At 41.7% G+C, this 25219-nt stretch overlaps 3 protein-coding genes and 1 long non-coding RNA gene across 4 annotated transcripts; 1 reads left to right on the top strand and 3 right to left on the bottom strand.

Moving 5' to 3' along the window:
• On the bottom strand, nt 1-1086 carry LOC149979472 (protein ZBED8-like; the record flags this gene model as incomplete). The annotated part of the gene is made up of 1 exon (XM_090189184.1): nt 1-1086. A coding segment is annotated over one exon (1086 nt), but the record flags the coding sequence as incomplete, so codon positions are not given.
• A 477-nt stretch (nt 1087-1563) lies between these two features.
• On the top strand, nt 1564-9126 carry LOC118946461 (uncharacterized). Its single transcript, XR_005041295.2, has 2 exons — nt 1564-3202; nt 3272-9126. It is a non-coding gene; the product is annotated as an uncharacterized LOC118946461 (long non-coding RNA).
• Nucleotides 9127-15130: 6004 nt separating this feature from the next.
• Nucleotides 15131-18043, bottom strand: LOC149979471 (myelin-associated glycoprotein-like). Its single transcript, XM_021620101.3, has 6 exons — nt 17619-18043; nt 17185-17490; nt 16782-17048; nt 16185-16278; nt 16008-16077; nt 15131-15856 (listed from the first exon to the last, which is right to left on the bottom strand). The coding sequence occupies exons 1-6, from the start codon at nt 17962-17964 to the stop codon at nt 15767-15769; spliced, it is 1173 nt and encodes a 390-aa protein (XP_021475776.3). The 5' UTR covers nt 17965-18043; the 3' UTR covers nt 15131-15766.
• Nucleotides 18044-21137: 3094 nt separating this feature from the next.
• On the bottom strand, nt 21138-25017 carry LOC149979470 (myeloid cell surface antigen CD33-like). Its single transcript, XM_090189183.1, has 3 exons — nt 24790-25017; nt 21667-22132; nt 21138-21538 (listed from the first exon to the last, which is right to left on the bottom strand). The coding sequence occupies exons 1-3, from the start codon at nt 25015-25017 to the stop codon at nt 21222-21224; spliced, it is 1011 nt and encodes a 336-aa protein (XP_090045309.1). The 3' UTR covers nt 21138-21221.
• Nucleotides 25018-25219: the final 202 nt, after the last annotated feature.

Raw genomic sequence — 25219 nt, 5'->3', positions numbered from 1 at the left:
TTACACAGTCGTCCAGCAGGGAAAGTTTGCGAAGTTATTGTTCTCTGTTCGTCGTTTCCATAACGGTAGCTTTTTTTTAAAAGCCTTTAGGTTTTCCTCCGCTTCGATGATGTTGACTCCACCGCCCTGCATCTTTTGATTGAGATGATTGAGAGCTGCGAAGATATCGGCCATGTACGCTAAAATGAGAATGAACTCAGAATTTTTGAAGCAATCTGCATGACAATGTTGGTGCTCTTGCAAAAACAGGGCTAATTCCACACGCACGGCAAAAACACGATTCAGCACCTGTCCCCGGGATAACCACCTAACGTTAGAATGGTACAGAAGTACCTCGAATTCAGAGCCCATTTCTTTACACAGCTCACTGAAGATGCGATGCCGCAGAGCACTAGTTTGCACATAGTTCACGCATTCCACTACAATGTTTAATACTTCTGCCAGTTTTGGAGGCAAGGTTTTTGTTGCCAACGCATGCCTGTGCAGAATACAATGCGTAACAATGATGTGTGGTGCATCGGCTTTCACTAGCGCACCAAAACCAGACTTTCTTCCCAGCATGACTGGAGCTCCGTCCGAACAAACTGCAGAAACCATATCCCACGAAAGATTGTTGTCTTTGAAGAAGTCATCCACAAGTTTCTTCACATCGGCTGCCTTAGTTGTTGTTGTAAGAGGCTTACAAAATAAAAATTCTTCCTTTATCACGTCGTCTTTCACATAGCGCACGAATACAGCAAGCTGGCTTAGATTGGAAACGTCTGTGGTCTCGTCGAGTTGAAGGCTGAATTTTGCCGGGCTTGAAATCAGATCTGCAACTACTTGAGCCAATATGTCTTTGCTCATGTCCTCTATTCTGTCGCTGATGGTGTCATTTGAAAGAGGAATTTGGGATAACTTAACTTCGGCCTCTTTTCCCAGCATGATATTCGCCATCTTCAACGCAGCTGGTTTTATGAGTGTTTCACCAATGGTGTGTGGTTTGCCCTGCTTTGCGATCAGGTAAGCAACTTCGTACGATGCTGTGAGGATCGGTTTGTTGATGGGTACAAAGCCGAGAACAGGCAGAGTAGCCTTTTCATCGAATCTGTCTCTTGTAAGGAAGTGCTATTTCTTATGCAGGTGACCAGCCTACTGCTATTACATTGCTATAACTGAGACAACGTATTTTCACAGTAAAACATGTTAGGTCCCATACAGGATAGCTCCCACACCCACACACACAGCACACACACATTACACACACTAACTGCCGAGGACACACAGATAAGACATACACCCACACATTGGGAGGAAGAGACAGCCTTGACTTGCAGAAACCAGCGCACACACCTAATCTCCTTTCTAGCCGAACATTGTGTGACTGAGGACAGCGCACACACCTAATCTCCTTTTTAGCTGAACATTGTGTGACAAAGAACAAGACTCAGAGGGATGACGGACGGCCCAACAGGGCCAATCCAAGAAGACTACACCTCAGCCTGAACCAACCCGAAGACCCGATCTTCTAGAATCAACCTACTTTCTGTTCTGTATATGAGACATGTGCACTCTGTTATCTGCGCTTCTTTTCTGCTGGTTCCTTAAGAACCGAATGAAATGGCCCGTATACGTTGTACCAGATATCTTTACTCATAATTAAACTGTCACTTGTCATACAATAGACCACCTTGTCTGAATCGATCCTTGACCGGCTCACCCTCCTACATATCCCATTATTAACAGAAACTTGGTAGCAGAGGGATGGTTTACTAACGACCCAGTCCAGAGTGGTTGATGTGGGTGTGAGGGGGCGAGTTGGTGAAAGGACGGTTCCCGGAGGACAGGTGAAAACCATTCGGGGGTGGACAACAATTCTGCTCAACTCGGGAAACTGATCTCTGGTCGACCACAAAATAAGGTAAGCAAAACCTGTTTTATCAAACTTTGCATATTGTCGAATAGTCATACCAAATTACGATCAGTAGTACCGAGTGTGGGTAAGAATTTTTGTGTAAATTTTATATAAATAATGGACTTGAAATTGACAGTGAAGTAAACATATGTGGTAATTAGAATATCCCGATAGTCCGGCATGAGAACGGTCCGGTGGCAGACACCGTAAGGGATGAGTAGTAGTTAGAATATTCCGATAGTCCGGCATGAGAACGGTCCGGTGGCAGACACCGGTAAGGGATATTTAGTAGTAGACCTAATATTAATAGAATATTCTGATAGTCCGGCTGTGAACGGTCTGGTGGCAGACACCAGTAAGGAATAAATAATATAGTCTAGGATAGATTTTCACCGATAGTCCGGCTAGTGACCGGTCCAGCTGTGTCTGGTAAGGTGGTCTATTATTGAGTATTGATGTGACCAGGATTATATTCTATGTATAAGTGATATTCGTTCGGGCGTCTGAAAAAGGGCGTGATCAGTTTTATCATTAACATCTGAGTATGATTCGATCATTCATCTGCAAAAGATAAATCCAATTAGTGTTTTAGATAGAACCAATAGCCGGTAGTGTCCGGTGAGGTTAAAATCCAATAGCTGGTAGTGTCCGGTGAGGTGTCTACAATAGATTAATGTATGATTAAGATATGTTGGACTGAAAAGTCCGCTTTGTGTTGTGGCCAGAATGAATGTGATAAATGTACTAATGTGTGATGTCATAGAATAAGATGTTCTAATTGAACAATTGTGTTTAAAACTATGTCCATGTAATAATATTTGTGTGTTGACTATAGACTAAATGTAAACGGCGTTTCACAAGTCCCTGATATTATTACCAATATTTAAAATTATTGTGAGAAAAGTATTTCCTAAAAAAAAAAAAAAAAAAAAAAAAAAATCTCTATTATCCAAATTGTTAAAACATAGTTTATGTTGATAATCATTTCCTGAATTAGGGGCTCGTGTTTAATCATTAAAACATTATTGTTTAAAATTCTGGATATATGACGGAGAGGCTCTGAGTTAAGACAGAGTACGAGTAATAGTGTCTCCTAAGAATACATCACTGGCACGAGCCAGTGACGGGCTAAGTATATCCAAAGAGTGTACAAAATATTTCTAAAAAAAAACACGTCAAATCAGCACCTAAGACAGGTGGAGGAGAGGTTTGGCATTACACACAAGTTTGGCTCTGTGTATAGGCCGCAATCGCAGGGCCTTGTGGAACGCTGTAATCAAAATCTGAAAGCTAAGATAGCTAAAGTGTGTGCAGGGACCAAATTGACCTGGGTGGAAGCCCTGCCCCTGGCACTGATGGCCATGAGGTCCTCACCAGGTGCAGGGACACATCTTTCACCCCATGAAATAATGACAGGTAGAGTAATGCCAGGGCCACCAAGAGAGGGAGGTCATATGCCCCCTCTTGATGTGCACCAAATAGGGATGTCTGACTATGTGAAGAAATTGACGGAATTGTCTGCAGCTCTCTCCAAACAGATACACCGTGTCGCAGAGAGGGAGCTGACTGACGTCCCGGAACAACCAAGGGTAAAAGTTGGGGACTGGGTAAGGATCAAGGTCCACAAGAGAAAGTGGGCTGATCCCAGGTGGACTGGACCGTACGAAGTGAAGGAGGTTACTTCACACTCAGTCCAGGTCAAAGGTAAATTAGGCGCACCTTGGCACCACCTGACACATTGTACACCAGCCCCAACCCCTGCCAGAACTCTGGCTGAAGTAAGAAGTGATTTACTCACATCCAATTCGAATTCAAATTCTGACATCCCTCCCGTCTGATCATGTGGAGGAGACTCCCATCCTCAGATGATAGGGACACTAGAGTAGCACCATGGGCTAGAAGGGCTAGGAGACCATGGGAAAGACTGGGTTGTTCTGGCCCATTGTTTGTCCTAATTATAGTCAATGTTGTTTTGACATTGGGAGTAATGATATGGGCAGCCCAGCGTATAATCACTGACCAGGAACAGACTACCCAGCTAAACATCACCAATGCTTCAATATTCTCGGATACGCATGTTCTGTCTAAACGTCAAGTTCAGAATAATGACTTTGAGTGTACTGCAGAATTGATTAGGTCAGCTACTCTGTGTATCCCGCCTAACGCTACTACCACTGTTATACTTACCTGGGGTGTTATTGGAAGCCCAGGTGGCGGTTATGGTACTCATGCAATCAGTTGGTCTAGATCAGTGTGGTACATGACAGAAGGGGGGTATAATAAATGGACGTGGAAGAATTTAGTGGCAGAGACTGGTCCTGACTGGTCTAGCTGGACAGTGCATCAGATGGCACTCCTGTGGCGGAGCAGGTTGACGTTAACTAAAGTTACAACTGGTTTGAAATTGGTAATCAAACACAGGGAAGGTGGTATGACTTATGACCTCCATTGTAACTTTCCTTTGTGGTCTGATCAGCCTCATTGGAAAGCCATTTGGATGGAGAATCTAGGGTAATTTGTAATACTGATATTAAGGTAATTTAATACAAAAATGCAGTGAAATTTACATTATAGTGTCAATATATTTTCTCTGATGAACGTGGTGTGAAAATTTAGCTAGGATAAGTTTTATTTATGGTAGACTCATGTTAAGTATTTGGGACATATTTTGAGCCAACAGGGCAGGGAAGAAATTGAGATATTTGTGTTTGGTTTTAACACCTGTATATAGGGGGTGCCATTTGAATATTTAATTTGTGGTCATGGGTAATACGGTTTGTTTTTGTTTTTATTTTTTAAGGTAAATTAATTATAGTGGGGTTTAATTAACCTATATAAGGACTTTAGAAAGTGCCACCATAGACATGTTTTTCTAAAAAAAAAAATCCATGAGTTTAGATAAAGCCAAACAGTGAGACATTTAGTTCAAATTTGGAAACATGAGAAAACGAGCTACAGACAGATAAGGGGAAAAGGCAGACAGAAGAGCCCTCCCCTGCACTGCAGAGACCTTGAAGGTTGGAGAGCAGAGAGGATAAGTTTTAAAAGGGAGCCAGGACGAGCAAAGATAACAGAATGTGTAGATAACAGTTACTGAGTGGAGACAAAAGGGAGAATTGGACATGTGGAAAATGAAAGGGGCGCTCCTACATGATAATGTCAGAACAGAAGGATAATATACTAATCTTACCTAAGTCATTATTTAGAGTAGGTAAGGTTGTTACCTGGGCAGAGCCAGGTATCAAAAGGGGGATGGGTAAATTGTGGTCTAGGATAGGATGGGGCCTATTGGATAAGAAACTAAATATATAATCAGATAAAACATATGAGAAACTGTTTGTTAACCAAGCCTGTATGTCCAGGATTTTATGCATTACAGGTGAACTACAGGTGAAGTCACTCAATCCAGTCCCAGAGGCTTGTTGGGGGGACCATACAAGGACTCCTGGTGACAGCTAGCTGAAAGAGCTACCCGGATTCATATCGCACGGGGGAGGGTAGGACACATGACACTGTCGAACAAAAAACAGTGTTCGAGAGGAGAACTGGAATTAACAGAATTCCGGGGGCCATCTCTCGAATGAAGTAACCCTCCCTGTCCTGTCACCCCTGTTTTTGTTCATAGAAGTGAAGATGTGTCTGGCTCTTGCTAGTGATGTGTTCTCTGGGAGAGGGTGGGTTTTACAGGAGTGTCAGTGTACCTGTGCAATGGGGGAGGGTGTCCATATGGGGATTACATGATAACCAACTTGGGACAATTCTAGGATTGGAGAAGAGGGTATTCTTATAGCATAGGGGATCCCACAAAGGTGGATAGGTTTTCCATCATATGGGGAAAACCTGGTAGCACTGTTGAACTTTGTAAAGGTGATGAAATCCTACTAAACATCAAAACTATTAAGCTCTCTGATGCAGGCACTTACACCCTCGGACTACAAAGGACCGGGACAGACACGATGGGTGTGTTTTCTATTAGGGAGCTGCCAAAACCAGAGGTCCCAGACGAACCAGGGCCAGACACACTCCTCTACCACCCCTGGACCGAACCTGCCACCTACCACCACTGTGTTAAAAAATCCTATTCAGGTAATTAATGTTAGAGACTACACAGCTATTGATCAATTAGGCACTGAGACTGGGTTTGATGGTAGGGACAATTTGTGGCTGTCTTATATGAGGTACACAGCTAAAACCCTGAGAAGAAAGGACTGCACTATTTGTAGTCATGCTAGACTTGTTCTGGCTACACACCCATTTGCTATAGGAGAAGGAGAGGGGTGGTTGTGTATTCTGAGAGGTTTTTACCAGGTTCAGCCCAATTCAACCCTCTGTTCCTCTTTGAGCCTTGTGTTTCCTACAGTACCTCCTCACTGGGCCCCTTGGGGTGTTAAGGCATATGGGGGCAATTACAGTTGCATCACGGGTACAGGTAATGGCATGGACTATGGGAGATTGCCTGAAGCTGATTGCAGCAGTAACATAACCATTTATGCCACTTGGCCAGTTACAGGCCTAAACCAAACTAGTGGTCTGGCTGATGTGTGGTGGATATGTGGACCCAAAAGAGTACTGAGACCCATTCTTAGAGGAGACTGGCAAGGTATGTATGCTCTGACCAGTTTGATAATTCCACTGACCATTGTTGATGTTACTTCTGAACAGCTGTTGGGTTCTGTATCCAGGGGACCTGAAAACATTCCATCCCATGGGAGACATAGATGTAGTGCTCCATGGACAGAGGATGTAGTTGACATACACACTAACCTGTTGAGAGTGCCAATGGGGGTTCCTCATGAGTTTCAGGCCTTGGGTAGGAATGATGGACTCTGGCACTTACTACCTATTATAGGTCCAGCCATAGTGGATGCTAGACAGACTGCATGGATCAGTTATATCTACTATAATCAACAGCGTTTTGTGAATTACCCCCGTGATGCACTCACTGGTCTGTCTGAACAGCTTGAGGCCACATCTAGGGTTGCCAGACAGTCTGCAAGATGTTCGGTGAACAATGTTGCACGTATATTCCTAATAACACCACTCCAGATGGTGGTATAGCTAAGGCCTTTAATGGGCTTGGTGCACTATCTGCTGAGATGAGGACCATGGCGGGGGTGGAGGAGTCTGGACTGTTCTTTTGGTTGGGAGCCTGGTTTGGTAAGTACACTGGTATGGTGGTTACTGGATTTCTGACCCTAATTCTTGTATTTGTATTATTGATGTGTTGTGCTGCTTGCATCATACCGTGTTTTAAGAAGTCTGTTACAGATGTGACTCTAACATGTTTAATCCCATTAATGACTACGGATAACCCCAGTTGTAATTGCTCTGCCTGGGATGCTGTCTATCCCATGACTAAATCTACTGCTAGGAAACCATTGTTTTCCAACAAGGTTGCCAGGGCACATTTCACCTGTGTCAAAATGACGGGAGGCGGTACTAATGTGGGACAGGTTCCTGGGAATTGGTGTCTGGATACAATCAACATTGTTGGGAGTTTCAGTCCAATATCCAGAGCAGATGTGAGGTGGTGGTGTGGCAACACTGTCCTGTTTGATAAATTACCCTCCAATACTACTGGAAGCTGTGCACTTGTTACTCTCCTTTTGCCTGTTTCTATCTACCCTACAGAGGCTGGAGACCTCATCCTTAGGGTCCAGAGGGTGAACCCTGAATATCCAGGGGACGTTCCAGGCGTGCCACCACCCCATCTAGTGGTGATCCGACGTACATAGACGCCATTGGAGTCCCAAGGGGAGTTCCTGACGAGTACAAGTTGGTGGATCAGGTGGCAGCTGGGTTTGAGTCCTCCATTTGTTGGTGGTGCACTGTTAATAAAAATGTGGATAGAATACATTCCAGAATCGCATTGCAGTGGATATGCTACCGGCAGAGAAAGGTGGAGCTTGCACTATGTTTGGTGAACAGTGTTGTATTTTCATCCCTAATAACACAGCCTCCGATGGTAGCTTGACCGTAGCCCTAGAAGGTTTGAGGACTCTTAATGGTAAAATGAAATCTCATTCTGGGATTGATACCTCAATGTGGGACTCCTGGATGAGTGCCTTTGGTAAATATAAAACCCTGGTCTCCTCCATTTTGGTCTCCATTTCGGTGTTCGCGGCCATTTTGGTTCTCTGTGGATGCTGTTGCATTCCATGTATCCGTTCCCTCACCACTAGGGTTATCTCTAGAGCTATTGACCCTTCCCCCCTTTCCCAGATGTTTCCTCTGCTTGCTAATGACCTGCCCGAATTTGAGGATGAGGTTGAGAGTGCCTACTAGGTTTTGTTTTTCTTTTCATGAAATGCTATGACTGCTGAAATAAGGGATAATGAGTGACACCCTAGTGGGTGTCAAAAAGGGGGGCTTAAATTTCACATCATTTTCTTTTGTTCTGTTTTTCAATGAGCTGTTGTTCTCTTTTGGCATGAGGGTTGCAAGTTCCTAGGTGGCTGGTAGCCAATCTAGTACATAGTGGGATCGAATGGAGAACATGAAGGTATTTTCAACTTTGTAATTGTTAGCCTAGTTTATGTCACATCTCTTAGGAGATGTGAAGAGAGGGAATCACAACACTTTTCCTTCTGGGAAAAGTTTTCTTTTTGTGTCTGGATCTAGTTAGGTTGTGTCACGTCTCTGGGGAGACGTGAAGAGAGGGATTTGTAAGGAAGTGCTATTTCTTATGCAGGTGACCAGCCTACTGCTATTACATTGCTATAACTGAGACAACGTATTTTCACAGTAAAACATGTTAGGTCCCATACAGGATAGCTCCCACACCCACACACACAGCACACACACATTACACACACTAACTGCCGAGGACACACAGATAAGACATACACCCACACATTGGGAGGAAGAGACAGCCTTGACTTGCAGAAACCAGCGCACACACCTAATCTCCTTTCTAGCCGAACATTGTGTGACTGAGGACAGCGCACACACCTAATCTCCTTTTTAGCTGAACATTGTGTGACAAAGAACAAGACTCAGAGGGATGACGGACGGCCCAACAGGGCCAATCCAAGAAGACTACACCTCAGCCTGAACCAACCCGAAGACCCGATCTTCTAGAATCAACCTACTTTCTGTTCTGTATATGAGACATGTGCACTCTGTTATCTGCGCTTCTTTTCTGCTGGTTCCTTAAGAACCGAATGAAATGGCCCGTATACGTTGTACCAGATATCTTTACTCATAATTAAACTGTCACTTGTCATACAATAGACCACCTTGTCTGAATCGATCCTTGACCGGCTCACCCTCCTACATATCCCATTATTAACACTCTCTTTCACCTTGAATTCAGCGAGCGTTGTGTTCTTGTATTTTCCATCTCCATGCAGCTTAAGGAAGCCGGTGCTAGACTAGAATTGCTCAACTTGGCATTGCAAATCATGCAGTTAGGACACTGACTCCCATCACGTTCGGTTATACATGTAAATCCATATTGTACATATTCGTCCGACCACTTTCTTTTTTTGCTCGACATAGTAAGTATGAAGGGATTAAAATATTAAGAAAGAAATCACAAGTCGACTACTGAGCGCACCAAATTCCCTGCAGCACAGATAGGCCAAGCGATGTAGCGTGATCACCTGCAGCCAATGATGGCCAAGCGGAGCGTGTCATCACGAATCATATTAATCGAATGTGTGTCTTGACCTCCGCCGAACCCCTGAGACTGACTCACCGAACCCCTGGGGTTCGATCGAACCCAGGTTAAGAACCACTGGTCTAGTGGGAGGGCTACTGGATTTCCTATTTGAAAACATTGACCCCTAGTGGTCGGAATAATGACTTTGATCTCTGGCCCTTTTTAGGAACAATTATTTTTATGAACAAGTCTTATAAATGGATCTATTCTTTCTACATCTTATCAGCGTAGAACCAATATGTTCCCCCTGTTGATGATGCTTATTGTGCATTATGGATGAACCAAAAGATTACATTTAGCAACATTTTAAATATATTAAATATATGTGAAAATATATTAAATAATAATGTATGTTGATGCTAATCTTATACTAATGTTAATGATAACAATAGCCTAATATAGTCAATATGCTGTAAACTATCATTAAACGTTGGAGTTTTACCCAATAAATGACTGGGAGTTTATATATATATATAGAGTGTTCAACTCTCTTTGTTTTTATAGCTTACAGTGTATTCACCGTTAGTCAGCACCTCTACACTAAGTCATTTTCTCTGGTTGTGCTCCAGATAATGCTTTTTATGTCACCTGAACATAACAAATAAATAAATAAACATGTGAAGATATTAAAGTCAGTGACATTAAACAGTATTTCCCCCGTTTCTGATGTTCTCTATTTTAGAGTTTTTTAAATACTAAATGTTATCAGATGTTCAACCAAAACATAATATTAGATCAAGGGAACATGAGTTTACATGTTTTTTATTGTAATTTATTTATTTATTTAATTAACGAAGTTATGCAACACCCAATACCCCTGTGCGAAAAAGTAATTGCCCCCTTACACTCACTAACTGGTTGTGCCACCATTCCAAAACACACAATCTACAAGAAAATGTATAAAAAGCAACAAATGTAAAGTTTTGTAATGGCCTAGTCAAAGTCCAGACCTAATCCCAAGTGAGACATTGTGACAGTTCATGCTTGAAAACCCACAAATGTCGCTGAGTTAAAAAGCAGTTCTGCATGGGAGAGTGGTCCAAAACTACTCCACAGCGATGTGAAATACTGGTCAACAACTACAGGAAGTGTATGGGAAGTGTATGGGAAGTGTATGGTTGTGTATGGTTGTGTATGGGAAGTGTATGGTTGTGTATGGGAAGTGTATGGGAAGTGCATGGGAAGTGTATGGTTGTGTATGGGAAGTGTATGGTTGTGTATGGGAAGTGTATGGGAAGTGTATGGGAAGTGTATGGGAAGTGTATGGTTGTGTATGGGAAGTGTATGGGAAGTGTATGGGAAGTGTATGGTTGTGTATGGGAAGTGTATGGTTGTGTATGGGAAGTGTATGGGAAGTGTATGGTTGTGTATGGGAAGTGTATGGTTGTGTATGGGAAGTGTATGGTTGTGTATGGGAAGTGTATGGGAAGTGTATGGTTGTGTATGGGAAGTGTATGGTTGTGTATGGGAAGTGTATGGTTGTGTATGGGAAGTGTATGGGAAGTGTATGGGAAGTGTATGGTTGTGTATGGGAAGTGTATGGTTGTGTATGGGAAGTGTATGGGAAGTGAATGGAGTCATTGTAGCTAAAGTTGGCACAACGAGTTATTGAGTGTCACGGCACAGTTTGAATCCAGACTATTAAACTGCACTAATCAGGAATTAACTTTACACTTTACTACAGAATTAAAAAGCTGGAATATAGCGCATCCCATAACATATCATGATTTCTGGTTATTCCTTTATGTCTGATTCATAACTAGTTGTTGTTGTGTGGAAGACTCACCTGATATAAAGAGGCCAATGAGAAAAAACATGTTCTCAGAACAAGCCATGTGAGAACTCACACACCACTGATCACCTGAAACAGTACAAACATACACTTCCTGGTAAAGTAGGTCACATGACACATATGGTATCACATTGAAGCTTTAGTCCATAGTCACATAGGTTCTTCAGTTCTTCATGAACTAACAGCCGCATATTGAACATTTTGAATGTCATTACTTGTAATTAATTTCCTTAATTTAGTTTGAACATTAAAATATAAAGATAAGATAGTAGTACTTGACACTTGCCTTACACTGATGTAAACGGTCCACAGGAGAGACTGTCACACACACATAGTGTGTTCTGACAAACTAAAGTGCTGAAATTCATGTGGCACATCTCACATCTCATCAGTGACATACTTCCTAATAAGTGCATTTATATGACAGGATGTTGAATAGTCTATGTGCTGGGTGTCAACATCAGTTGTGAAAACATGGTATGTTAATTTAAGCATTTAGAATGAAATGGGCCCCAGCTGCCCACTGACTGATTCTAAACACAAAGTGTGTGTCAGCCACTGACTCAACAGCTTGATATGGCCTATATACATTTCATTACTGCCCAAAATGAAACACTTATACACAATATATTTTTCATTGTGGGATAATAATATTCATTGCAGTTAATGTATGTGTGGTGGGTAAATAACCCTTTTAGGGGAAGGGGACCCCTTTACAGCATTTTGTTACAGGCCCCCAAGTAGTCAAGTCCGCCCTTGATACAACAATGGAAACGTGCTGCAATATAACCTTCTCCCTCTCCTCTATCTCACAGGCTTGATTTTTTTTAAATGTAGGTAAATCAGAAACCAAAATCCATCCAACTTGCTTAGTTAAATTTGAGTTCAGTAAAAGATTCCCGGTTCTGACATTATCTTTCAGCATGAAAAACAGATTTTGCCAGAAACAGAGTAACTGTAATTGTAGCTGATGGATTATCACACACTTCCACATTTCTCCTGCACACACTTCCTCTTTCATTACATCACTTCTATCTGCCAAGAAGAGCATGGTGGGCTGGGAGCCACAGGAGGGAGCCATCAACCTTCAGGGCAAGGTGTACCTCCCCGACGGTCATGTCTAGATGGGATACAGCTTTTGTCAAATTGAGGTTCTTAAGTTGATTTTATGTATTATTTTAGCTAACCCTAACCCTTTTTCTTACCTTAATCTAATTATCCTAACCTGCTACGTTAATTCTCCCAACCTGCTGCACAAGTTCTCCTACATTTGCGAGGAAAAGTCCATTTTGACGGAAGGATGTATCCCTTCTATTCAAAACCCTCTTGGACCTGCCCAAGGCCTTCTGGGAGAAGGAGACCCAGGAGCTGAGGACGAACTTTACCCAGCAGTGCAATTAATGAACAACCTCAAATGCAGCCTCATTTGTGTCTCTTGATCAACACTCAAAACAAAAGCAGACATAATAACTCACAACAATACACACATGAACATAGACATGTAATGGGGATATTTAAGAAGAATAAAGTTCAGATTCAGTTTAGAGTGATTCATATAATGTTCAGCATATTTATCTATTTGACCTTCCTGTAACATGATTTCAGGGGGGAGAATATGGTACAGGTTACAGGGTAGTCCAGGTAATTGAGGTAATATGTACAAGGAGGTAGGGGTAAAGTGACTAGGCATAGATAATAAACAACAGCATAAAAGGGGGGAGGGGGGGGGTGTCAAATGGCCCAGCGTCGTCTGGGTTAGGGGAGGGTTTGACCCACAGGGATGTCCTTGTCCCATCGCGCTCTAACGACTCATGGGGCGGGCCAGGTGCACGCTGACACGTCGCCAGGTGTATGTTGTTTCCTCTGACACATTGTTGTGGATGGCTTCCAGGTTAAGCAGGCATTGTGTCAAGAAGCAGTGCAGCTTGGTTGGGTTGTGTTTCGAAGGACGCACAACCTTTGCATCCCCTGTGTCCGTAAGGGAGTTGCAGCGATGAGACAAGACTGTTACTACCAATTGGATACCACAAAATTGGGGGGAAAAATTGGTACAAAATTAAATAAAATTAAACAAAGTATCTGTCATTAAAAATAAATCATATACACATTTTAGGGCCTTCCTCTGACACCACGTGGTGTCCTTGATGGCTGGTTATACTGTTACATTGATGCTGTTGACCCGGATCACTGGTTGCTGCGGAAAAGGAGGAGGTCAAAAGGGGGGTGAGTGTAACCGATGTGACATGGCTAGCTAGTTAGCGTGGTGTGTGCTAACAGCATTTCAATCTGAGACCTTGAAGTAGTTGTTCCCCTTGCTCTGCAGGGAACATGGCTTTTGTGGAGCGATGGCTAACGATGCTTCTTGGGAAGCAGTTGTTGAAAGAGGGTCCTTCATTCAAGCCCAAATAGAGGCGAGGAGAGGGACGGAAGTGAAACTGTTACATTAGAATCACCTCTGGCAGTGATTACAGCTGTGAGTCTTTCTGGGTAAGTCTATAAGTGCTTTGCACACCTGGAATCTACAATATTTGCACATTTTCAAGCCCATCAAAACTGTAACTTGGACAATTAGGAACATACAATATTGTCATAGTAAGCAACTCTGGTTTATATTTGGCTTTTTGTTTTAGGTTGTTGACCTGCTGAAAAGTGAATTTGCGTCCCAGTGTCTTTTGAAAGTCAGACTGAACCAAGTTTTTCTCTAGAGTTTTGTCTGTGCTTATCTCTATTCCATTTATTTTCATCCTATAACACTTGATGACAAGTATACCCGTAACATATTGCAGCCATCACCATGCTTGAAAATATGAAGAGTGTACTCAGTGATATGTTGTGTTGGACATAGAGTGAATTTCTTGGCCAAATGTTTTGCCGTTTTACTTTAGTGCCTTATTGCAAACAGAATGCATGTTTTAGAATATTTTTTTCTGTACATGTTTCCTTCTTTTCAGTCTGTCATTTAGGTTAGTATTATGGAGTAAGTAACATGTTGTTGATCCATCCTCACTTTTCTCCAATCACAGCCGTTAAACTATGTAACTGTTTTAAAGTCACCACTGACCTTATGGTGAAACCAGTGGAGGCTGCTGAGGGGAAGACAACTCATAATAATGTCTGGAACGGAGCAAATGGAATGGAATCAAACACATGGAAAACTTGTTGGATGTATTTGGTACCATTCCTCCTGTTCTGCTCCAGTCATTACCACGAGTACGTTCTCCCCAATTAATGTGCCACCAACCTCCTGTGGGTGAAATCCCTGTGCAGTGTTTTTCCTCTCCGGCGACTGAGTTATGAAGGACGCCTGTATCTTTGTAGTGATTGGGTGTATTGATAAACCATCCAAAGTGTAATTAATTAACTCACTACGCTCAAAGGGGTTTTCAATGTCAGATTTATTTTCTTTTAAACCATCTAGAAACAGGTGCCTTTCTTTGTGAGGCAATGGAAAAGCTGGTTTGAAAGTTGCTGCTTGACTGAGGGACCTAACAGATAATTGTATGTGTGGGGTACAGAGAAGAGGTAGTCATTTAAAAATCATGTTAAAAACTAGCATTGCACACAAAGTGAATCCAAGCAACTCATGTGACAAGTTAAGTAAATCTTTACTCCTGAACTTATTTAGGCTTGCCATAGAAAAGGTGTTGAACACATATTGACTTTCAGCTTTTCATTTTTATGTCTAAAAACATAATTCCACATTGTGTGTAGAACAGTGACACAAAATCTCAATAGAATCCATTTTAATGAGATGTTAAATGTTGGACCAATAAGACAAATATTTCATGGGAATTGAATGTAAAGGTTTTAATGACAGGGCAATTAATAAACAACCTTAATAAATTCAGTCTCAATTATTTATTCAATGTAACACTCAACATAAAAGCTGACGCAATAACTTCTAAATAGATGAAAGTAGATAACATTGTTTTTCTGGGAACTGCACAAAAGATGAAGATAAACAGTGACTTGTAAACGTTAACACCATTGTGCCATCATGTAGACTTACTGCACCAACTTCCTGTCTTGTATCAGACCACTGTCTCTCCAACTAACTGTGTCTTCTCTCCTCAGTCATCATTGACTTTATATGGTCTTAAACTGCCTTCAGTAGGCTAGTTGAACTCAGCAGTTCCTCTATACTGGAACCCATTAAACAGATGCTCTGTGAACTCAACACTCAAAATAAATGGTCTAAAATAAAGAGTAGCCTGCATCATCATATCAACACTATAGTAACAGTTAAACACTTTTCATCCCAGCAAATTTTACAAATATACAGATAATCAAAGAGCACAAAATTATAAATGTAACAAAAATATCCACAGAAAACTAATACACAATGACAATACTGTTCATAATAAGACTTAATACCCATTGGAAAAATACATAAAATGCACCTCTGATTGACTTGTGCTTAAAGACCATCTAGGTTGTTAAGTGGTGGTTCTTGGTTCCCTCTACCGACCGTGGCCTGGTTAGAGCACACTGTCCCAACCGGGGAGTTCTGTGGAGAGAACACAGAGAAAGGATCAGTTGTCAGGACCGACACTTCAGAAGAATAATGACTTCATAGTTACAGTTGGTTACACAACACAGTATTCATTCAATTCTTCCTGAAACACACATTCTAGATGGGTTTTAAAAGGTAATTCTACCATTCCCACCAGTCCCTGTGAACGGTCTGTCATGTCAAACCCACTGGGGAGTCTAGATGTTCTCCTTCTCCTGGAAGGCAAGAATAAAGATATTTTGACATCATTTAGGTTTTCATATACAAAAGCACAATCAGCATGATAAATATGTTAAAATTGAGGCTGGGAATAACTTTTTACCATGCAAAGAATACGATCAGGCTGAAAAGGAAAATCAACCCCAAGGTTTTTCCTACAATCTCAAAAACCTTTGGGTTAACAGGCTCTTCATGCCCTGTAAATTAAACACACATTATAGCCATCTGTTCCAAAAAGAGGAAACATTTTGCACATTGTCTAATATTACAAATTATACACATACTGTAGATGTACAGATGTAAGATCTTAATTTAGCCAGTATTGTTGCAGTGAAATAATCCTGCAGTAAAAGGACTTGAACGTTTCCTCTGTAATGTTGATCCATTGGTGGTGAGTCTATTAGCTGGACAAAATAAGGCTGCATGATAAGTGTAATACCATTAATATAACCACATTTTAGTGAAGGTTTTGGGTGAATTTATGTAAATCAAAGCTTATCTGCATTTCCCACAATGCAATAAACTTCTAAGCAACAAAAAAGTGATCAAATTAATATCCTACAGCTGTATCATACCTAGATTCATATAGCAGGCATGCTTTATCCGGTCTGTTCCACAAAAACAAGTATATCTCTTCTATATCTATCTATATCTATAATATTGTTAATGTTGTGCATGTTGAATGTGCCAATGCTTCTACCTTTAATAGCCAGCTGCACTTCCTTTGACTTCCCACAGCCGTGACTATTTCTTGCTTCACAGAAGTACAATCCTCCATCACCAACTGTCACAATGAGGGAGTAACTGTGTCCAGACGCAACCTGTATTGGTTTATCTCCACTGATCTTGAACCAGGTGAAGTTTGTCACAGGAGGGTTGGCTGTACTGCTGCAGGTCAGATTAACACAAGTGCCCACTAATACTGGATCAGCTGGACTGATGGAGGCCAATGTGTCCTTAGGAGAGACTGAGGGAGAGGGGTTCATTTAGAATGTATCTGGATATGGTATATTGAATAGTCTCATCAAAACCACTCTATTACAATCATCAGTGAAAACATGATAGAATGATCTATTCTACAGGAAGCGGTTACTAAATCTTACATGAAACGTTAAGCATCATGTTATGTTCAGCTGTATTGTTGCTTGTCCCTACTGGGTAGACTGCAGTACAAGTGATGTTCTTCTCATGATGAAGGTATGACGGAGTGAAGGTCACCGTGGAGAGAACTGATTTGGTTTGGTCTGAATTCTCCTGCAGTTGGTTCTCAGGTGTGAACTGTGTTGGGAGAGTCCATGTCAGCTCAGGGGGGTGTTTGGGACAGGGAGCGACAGCAGAGCAGTTCAAGCTGACAGGGGTCCCATCCTTCACCTCACCTGAGACAGTAATGATGGGACTGGAAGGAAAATCTGTAATACATTGTAGATAAATATATTTTACACTAACAGTTAAACTGTCCACTTGTTCTACTCTTATCTTTGATGAAAGGAATCTAAACTGGGAAAAATAGTTGGTTAAAAGTTGAATTGTCTCTTACCCCTGACAACGATATTAACAGACTTTCTAATGTCTGTTGCAAGGAATGGTTGCCTCTCAATCCTGAGGAAGTATTTATTAGTGTAATTGGTGGTTACATTGAAGAAGACTGTGGTGCAGTTCTTCTGGGACATGTTTCCAGTTATCTTCCCTTGATATCTGTTGACCATCTTACTACTGTTAAATATCACATTGTCCGGATGTAGATCAAAGTACGGGATTTCTTTTATCCACACTCCAGAGGTTAGTATTGTGCTCCTAAATGTATACTTATTTTGGTCAGGAATATCAAATGAACATGGGATTTGCACACAGGAGCCAGTCAGTACATCCAGTCTATCTGGCATTGTGGTGATCAAATCTCGTTGACCAAAGCAGGCCAGAACACCTGCAACATGAAAGTCAACATCAGGGAGGTTCTGATATATTTTCAGTTCAGTCCAATGATATGTATTAACCCTAGATGACTAACAGGGGCCTCTGTTTGGAGGCAACTGCACAGCCATCTTGTTACTCCTCCTCCAGTGTAAAACAGATGTTGGAAGCTATAGAAATGCATTTATTAATGTCTACATTCGTTTTAGACAAGTATATTCTATTACAGACACCTTAATGCAAACTTTTAAATTATATTTCGTGACCTGCAACACTTCCTTCAACAGAGAGATCCTACCCTTGTTCCATCCAATGAGTGCATCTTGTATCTCACTGAACTGGTATTATCCAATAACTAATTCATAATTGGGTCAGAGTTTTTCCTTTCAATTGTGAGCCATGGTTTTCCCCTTTGCCCCAAACTATGCAAACCTGTATGTGGAACAATTTGAGGAAGCACTCATTTACAAAACATAGAGATACCCCCTACTTTCTAAAATCCTCTCATGGAATATAAACTTAGATGATGTCTTTGTGCTCTGGGAAGGAGGTCAGCAGGAACTAAATTAATTCCAAACTCTGCTAAACGAGAGCTCTGAATAGCTCAAATTCACCATGCAGACTGTTGAGAGAAAAATAAACTACCTGGACTTATGGATCATCAAAGAGAATGATGCATTACATACAGACTTGTACACACAGCCAACAGACCTCCATTCTCTGCTATGTGCTGATAGTATGCATCCCCTTCCCCTCAAGAATGGTTTATCATATAGCCAATTATGCAGGGTGAAACAAGTCTTTTGCACTAAGTACACCAAGTGTTCAGAGAAAATGAAAGCAATTCTGAAAAAGCACTGCCAGATTCTGCAGTCAGACAACAAATCTATAAACATGGTTGCAATATGGGGGACAGTTTAGTGAGATCTAACCTGCGCCCTGAGCCCACTCAGACACTCTTGACACCCATTCCAAAGGGGTTCTACAAATGTGACTCACGCTCACAGTGCAATAGCACTACAAAAACATCCTTCTTCAGACACCCACATACAGGTGGAAAAATCCCTGTTAGGGGTATCATCTCTTGCAAGATAAAGGAAGTAATCTATCTCATCACATGTTCATGTGGAAGCCAACTCATTACAAACAAAAAAACATTTAAAACAATGCATAGCTGTAAGAACACTGATTATCTAGTAGCAGCTCACTTTGTTGAAGCTAACCATCCCATCTCCTCCCTCAAATACACAGGTATTGAGCATGTTGCTCTACCAAGGAGAGGAGGTAACATGGAGATCCTACGGTCTAGAGCAGTGGTTCTTAACCTTGTTGGAGGTACTGAAACCCACCAGTTTCATATGCGCATTCACCGAACCCTTCTTAATTGAAAAAAAAAATCAAATTCAAAACATATTTGACTGGTGCACAAAATGAACCATGCATCAACATCACTGTGTTCAAAGAACAAAATCATCAAAACATTTTCACACAGATGATCATTTTCACACAAAAACAAAAACATAATAATGAATATTTACTGCAAATCAGTGTGACTTCTGCTGTTGCCTTTCAGAGACCAGTTCAGAAATGCGCGGCTTCACCTTGGCAAGTGCCACTCTCATGTCATTTTCGCAACAAAGTCTGTTCCTTTTCTTCGTTTTTATGTCCAGCATCCTCGAAAAGGATTGCTCGCAAAGATATGTTGTAACAAACGGTATGAAAATCTCCAGAGCTTTCTTAGCAATAACAGGGTACGTTACCATTTGTTGACACCAAAACGTTGAAAGCGTTGTTGTTCTGAAGAGTTGCTGTTGAACCTGGCTCTGCTGAATTTCAATGATTTCATCGAGGTATTCATCATTGACATCTGTTGTCTCAACACTAAACGTGAGCGGCTGTCTCACCCATGCTGGATATGACTCTCTTGTAGGGAAGTATCCGTCGAGAGAATTTGCAAGCTCATCTAAGTGCGTGGCAATTGCTTGCTTCAGTTCAGCGGGTACAGAAATGTCTCCGATTCCAGATACATCTTCGATCTTACTTACACAGTCGTCCAGCAGGGAAAGTTTGCGAAGTTATTGTTCTCTGTTCGTCGTTTCCATAACGGTAGCTTTTTTTTAAAAGCCTTTAGGTTTTCCTCCGCTTCGATGATGTTGACTCCACCGCCCTGCATCTTTTGATTGAGATGATTGAGAGCTGCGAAGATATCGGCCATGTACGCTAAAATGAGAATGAACTCAGAATTTTTGAAGCAATCTGCATGACAATGTTGGTGCTCTTGCAAAAACAGGGCTAATTCCACACGCACGGCAAAAACACGATTCAGCACCTGTCCCCGGGATAACCACCTAACGTTAGAATGGTACAGAAGTACCTCGAATTCAGAGCCCATTTCTTTACACAGCTCACTGAAGATGCGATGCCGCAGAGCACTAGTTTGCACATAGTTCACGCATTCCACTACAATGTTTAATACTTCTGCCAGTTTTGGAGGCAAGGTTTTTGTTGCCAACGCATGCCTGTGCAGAATACAATGCGTAACAATGATGTGTGGTGCATCGGCTTTCACTAGCGCACCAAAACCAGACTTTCTTCCCAGCATGACTGGAGCTCCGTCCGAACAAACTGCAGAAACCATATCCCACGAAAGATTGTTGTCTTTGAAGAAGTCATCCACAAGTTTCTTCACATCGGCTGCCTTAGTTGTTGTTGTAAGAGGCTTACAAAATAAAAATTCTTCCTTTATCACGTCGTCTTTCACATAGCGCACGAATACAGCAAGCTGGCTTAGATTGGAAACGTCTGTGGTCTCGTCGAGTTGAAGGCTGAATTTTGCCGGGCTTGAAATCAGATCTGCAACTACTTGAGCCAATATGTCTTTGCTCATGTCCTCTATTCTGTCGCTGATGGTGTCCTTTGAAAGAGGAATTTGGGATAACTTAACTTCGGCCTCTTTTCCCAGCATGATATTCGCCATCTTCAACACAGCTGGTTTTATGAGTGTTTCACCAATGGTGTGTGGTTTGCCCTGCTTTGCGATCAGGTAGTGCCCACTAATACTGGATCAGCTGGACTGATGGAGGCCAATGTGTCCTTAGGAGAGACTGAGGGAGAGGGGTTCATTTAGAATGTATCTGGATATGGTATATTGAATAGTCTCATCAAAACCACTCTATTACAATCATCAGTGAAAACATGATAGAATGATCTATTCTACAGGAACCGGTTACTAAATCTTACATGAAACGTTAAGCATCATGTTATGTTCAGCTGTATTGTTGCTTGTCCCTACTGGGTAGACTGCAGTACAAGTGATGTTCTTCTCATGATGAAGGTATGACGGAGTGAAGGTCACCGTGGAGAGAACTGATTTGGTTTGGTCTGAATTCTCCTGCAGTTGGTTCTCAGGTGTGAACTGTGTTGGGAGAGTCCATGTCAGCTCAGGGGGGTGTTTGGGACAGGGAGCGACAGCAGAGCAGTTCAAGCTGACAGGGGTCCCATCCTTCACCTCACCTGAGACAGTAATGATGGGACTGGAAGGAAAATCTGTAATACATTGTAGATAAATATATTTTACACTAACAGTTAAACTGTCCACTTGTTCTACTCTTATCTTTGATGAAAGGAATCTAAACTGGGAAAAATAGTTGGTTAAAAGTTGAATTGTCTCTTACCCCTGACAACGATATTAACAGACTTTCTAATGTCTGTTGCAAGGAATGGTTGCCTCTCAATCCTGAGGAAGTATTTATTAGTGTAATTGGTGGTTACATTGAAGAAGACTGTGGTGCAGTTCTTCTGGGACATGTTTCCAGTTATCTTCCCTTGATATCTGTTGACCATCTTACTACTGTTAAATATCACATTGTCCGGATGTAGATCAAAGTACGGGATTTCTTTTATCCACACTCCAGAGGTTAGTATTGTGCTCCTAAATGTATACTTATTTTGGTCAGGAATATCAAATGAACATGGGATTTGCACACAGGAGCCAGTCAGTACATCCAGTCTATCTGGCATTGTGGTGATCAAATCTCGTTGACCAAAGCAGGCCAGAACACCTGCAACATGAAAGTCAACATCAGGGAGGTTCTGATATATTTTCAGTTCAGTCCAATGATATGTATTAACCCTAGATGACTAACAGGGGCCTCTGTTTGGAGGCAACTGCACAGCCATCTTGTTACTCCTCCTCCAGTGTAAAACAGATGTTGGAAGCTATAGAAATGCATTTATTAATGTCTACATTCGTTTTAGACAAGTATATTCTATTACAGACACCTTAATGCAAACTTTTAAATTATATTTCGTGACCTGCAACACTTCCTTCAACAGAGAGATCCTACCCTTGTTCCATCCAATGAGTGCATCTTGTATCTCACTGAACTGGTATTATCCAATAACTAATTCATAATTGGGTCAGAGTTTTTCCTTTCAATTGTGAGCCATGGTTTTCCCCTTTGCCCCAAACTATGCAAACCTGTATGTGGAACAATTTGAGGAAGCACTCATTTACAAAACATAGAGATACCCCCTACTTTCTAAAATCCTCTCATGGAATATAAACTTAGATGATGTCTTTGTGCTCTGGGAAGGAGGTCAGCAGGAACTAAATTAATTCCAAACTCTGCTAAACGAGAGCTCTGAATAGCTCAAATTCACCATGCAGACTGTTGAGAGAAAAATAAACTACCTGGACTTATGGATCATCAAAGAGAATGATGCATTACATACAGACTTGTACACACAGCCAACAGACCTCCATTCTCTGCTATGTGCTGATAGTATGCATCCCCTTCCCCTCAAGAATGGTTTATCATATAGCCAATTATGCAGGGTGAAACAAGTCTTTTGCACTAAGTACACCAAGTGTTCAGAGAAAATGAAAGCAATTCTGAAAAAGCACTGCCAGATTCTGCAGTCAGACAACAAATCTATAAACATGGTTGCAATATGGGGGACAGTTTAGTGAGATCTAACCTGCGCCCTGAGCCCACTCAGACACTCTTGACACCCATTCCAAAGGGGTTCTACAAATGTGACTCACGCTCACAGTGCAATAGCACTACAAAAACATCCTTCTTCAGACACCCACATACAGGTGGAAAAATCCCTGTTAGGGGTATCATCTCTTGCAAGATAAAGGAAGTAATCTATCTCATCACATGTTCATGTGGAAGCCAACTCATTACAAACAAAAAAACATTTAAAACAATGCATAGCTGTAAGAACACTGATTATCTAGTAGCAGCTCACTTTGTTGAAGCTAACCATCCCATCTCCTCCCTCAAATACACAGGTATTGAGCATGTTGCTCTACCAAGGAGAGGAGGTAACATGGAGATCCTACGGTCTAGAGCAGTGGTTCTTAACCTTGTTGGAGGTACTGAAACCCACCAGTTTCATATGCGCATTCACCGAACCCTTCTTAATTGAAAAAAAAAATCAAATTCAAAACATATTTGACTGGTGCACAAAATGAACCATGCATCAACATCACTGTGTTCAAAGAACAAAATCATCAAAACATTTTCACACAGATGATCATTTTCACACAAAAACAAAAACATAATAATGAATATTTACTGCAAATCAGTGTGACTTCTGCTGTTGCCTTTCAGAGACCAGTTCAGAAATGCGCGGCTTCACCTTGGCAAGTGCCACTCTCATGTCATTTTCGCAACAAAGTCTGTTCCTTTTCTTCGTTTTTATGTCCAGCATCCTCGAAAAGGATTGCTCGCAAAGATATGTTGTAACAAACGGTATGAAAATCTCCAGAGCTTTCTTAGCAATAACAGGGTACGTTACCATTTGTTGACACCAAAACGTTGAAAGCGTTGTTGTTCTGAAGAGTTGCTGTTGAACCTGGCTCTGCTGAATTTCAATGATTTCATCGAGGTATTCATCATTGACATCTGTTGTCTCAACACTAAACGTGAGCGGCTGTCTCACCCATGCTGGATATGACTCTCTTGTAGGGAAGTATCCGTCGAGAGAATTTGCAAGCTCATCTAAGTGCGTGGCAATTGCTTGCTTCAGTTCAGCGGGTACAGAAATGTCTCCGATTCCAGATACATCTTCGATCTTACTTACACAGTCGTCCAGCAGGGAAAGTTTGCGAAGTTATTGTTCTCTGTTCGTCGTTTCCATAACGGTAGCTTTTTTTTAAAAGCCTTTAGGTTTTCCTCCGCTTCGATGATGTTGACTCCACCGCCCTGCATCTTTTGATTGAGATGATTGAGAGCTGCGAAGATATCGGCCATGTACGCTAAAATGAGAATGAACTCAGAATTTTTGAAGCAATCTGCATGACAATGTTGGTGCTCTTGCAAAAACAGGGCTAATTCCACACGCACGGCAAAAACACGATTCAGCACCTGTCCCCGGGATAACCACCTAACGTTAGAATGGTACAGAAGTACCTCGAATTCAGAGCCCATTTCTTTACACAGCTCACTGAAGATGCGATGCCGCAGAGCACTAGTTTGCACATAGTTCACGCATTCCACTACAATGTTTAATACTTCTGCCAGTTTTGGAGGCAAGGTTTTTGTTGCCAACGCATGCCTGTGCAGAATACAATGCGTAACAATGATGTGTGGTGCATCGGCTTTCACTAGCGCACCAAAACCAGACTTTCTTCCCAGCATGACTGGAGCTCCGTCCGAACAAACTGCAGAAACCATATCCCACGAAAGATTGTTGTCTTTGAAGAAGTCATCCACAAGTTTCTTCACATCGGCTGCCTTAGTTGTTGTTGTAAGAGGCTTACAAAATAAAAATTCTTCCTTTATCACGTCGTCTTTCACATAGCGCACGAATACAGCAAGCTGGCTTAGATTGGAAACGTCTGTGGTCTCGTCGAGTTGAAGGCTGAATTTTGCCGGGCTTGAAATCAGATCTGCAACTACTTGAGCCAATATGTCTTTGCTCATGTCCTCTATTCTGTCGCTGATGGTGTCCTTTGAAAGAGGAATTTGGGATAACTTAACTTCGGCCTCTTTTCCCAGCATGATATTCGCCATCTTCAACACAGCTGGTTTTATGAGTGTTTCACCAATGGTGTGTGGTTTGCCCTGCTTTGCGATCAGGTAAGCAACTTCGTACGATGCTGTGAGGATCGGTTTGTTGATGGGTACAAAGCTGAGAACAGGCAGAGTAGCCTTTTCATCGAATCTGGCTCTCTTCACCTTGAATTCAGCGAGCGTTGTGTTCTTGTATTTTCCA

This window comes from Oncorhynchus mykiss, chromosome 11 (genome assembly GCF_057628025.1).
Source record: "Oncorhynchus mykiss isolate SJ-2025 chromosome 11, ASM5762802v1, whole genome shotgun sequence".
Lineage (NCBI taxonomy): Eukaryota > Metazoa > Chordata > Actinopteri > Salmoniformes > Salmonidae > Oncorhynchus > Oncorhynchus mykiss.
The sequence above is the reverse complement of the archived record's forward strand: the minus strand, read 5'-3'. Positions and strand labels throughout refer to the sequence as shown.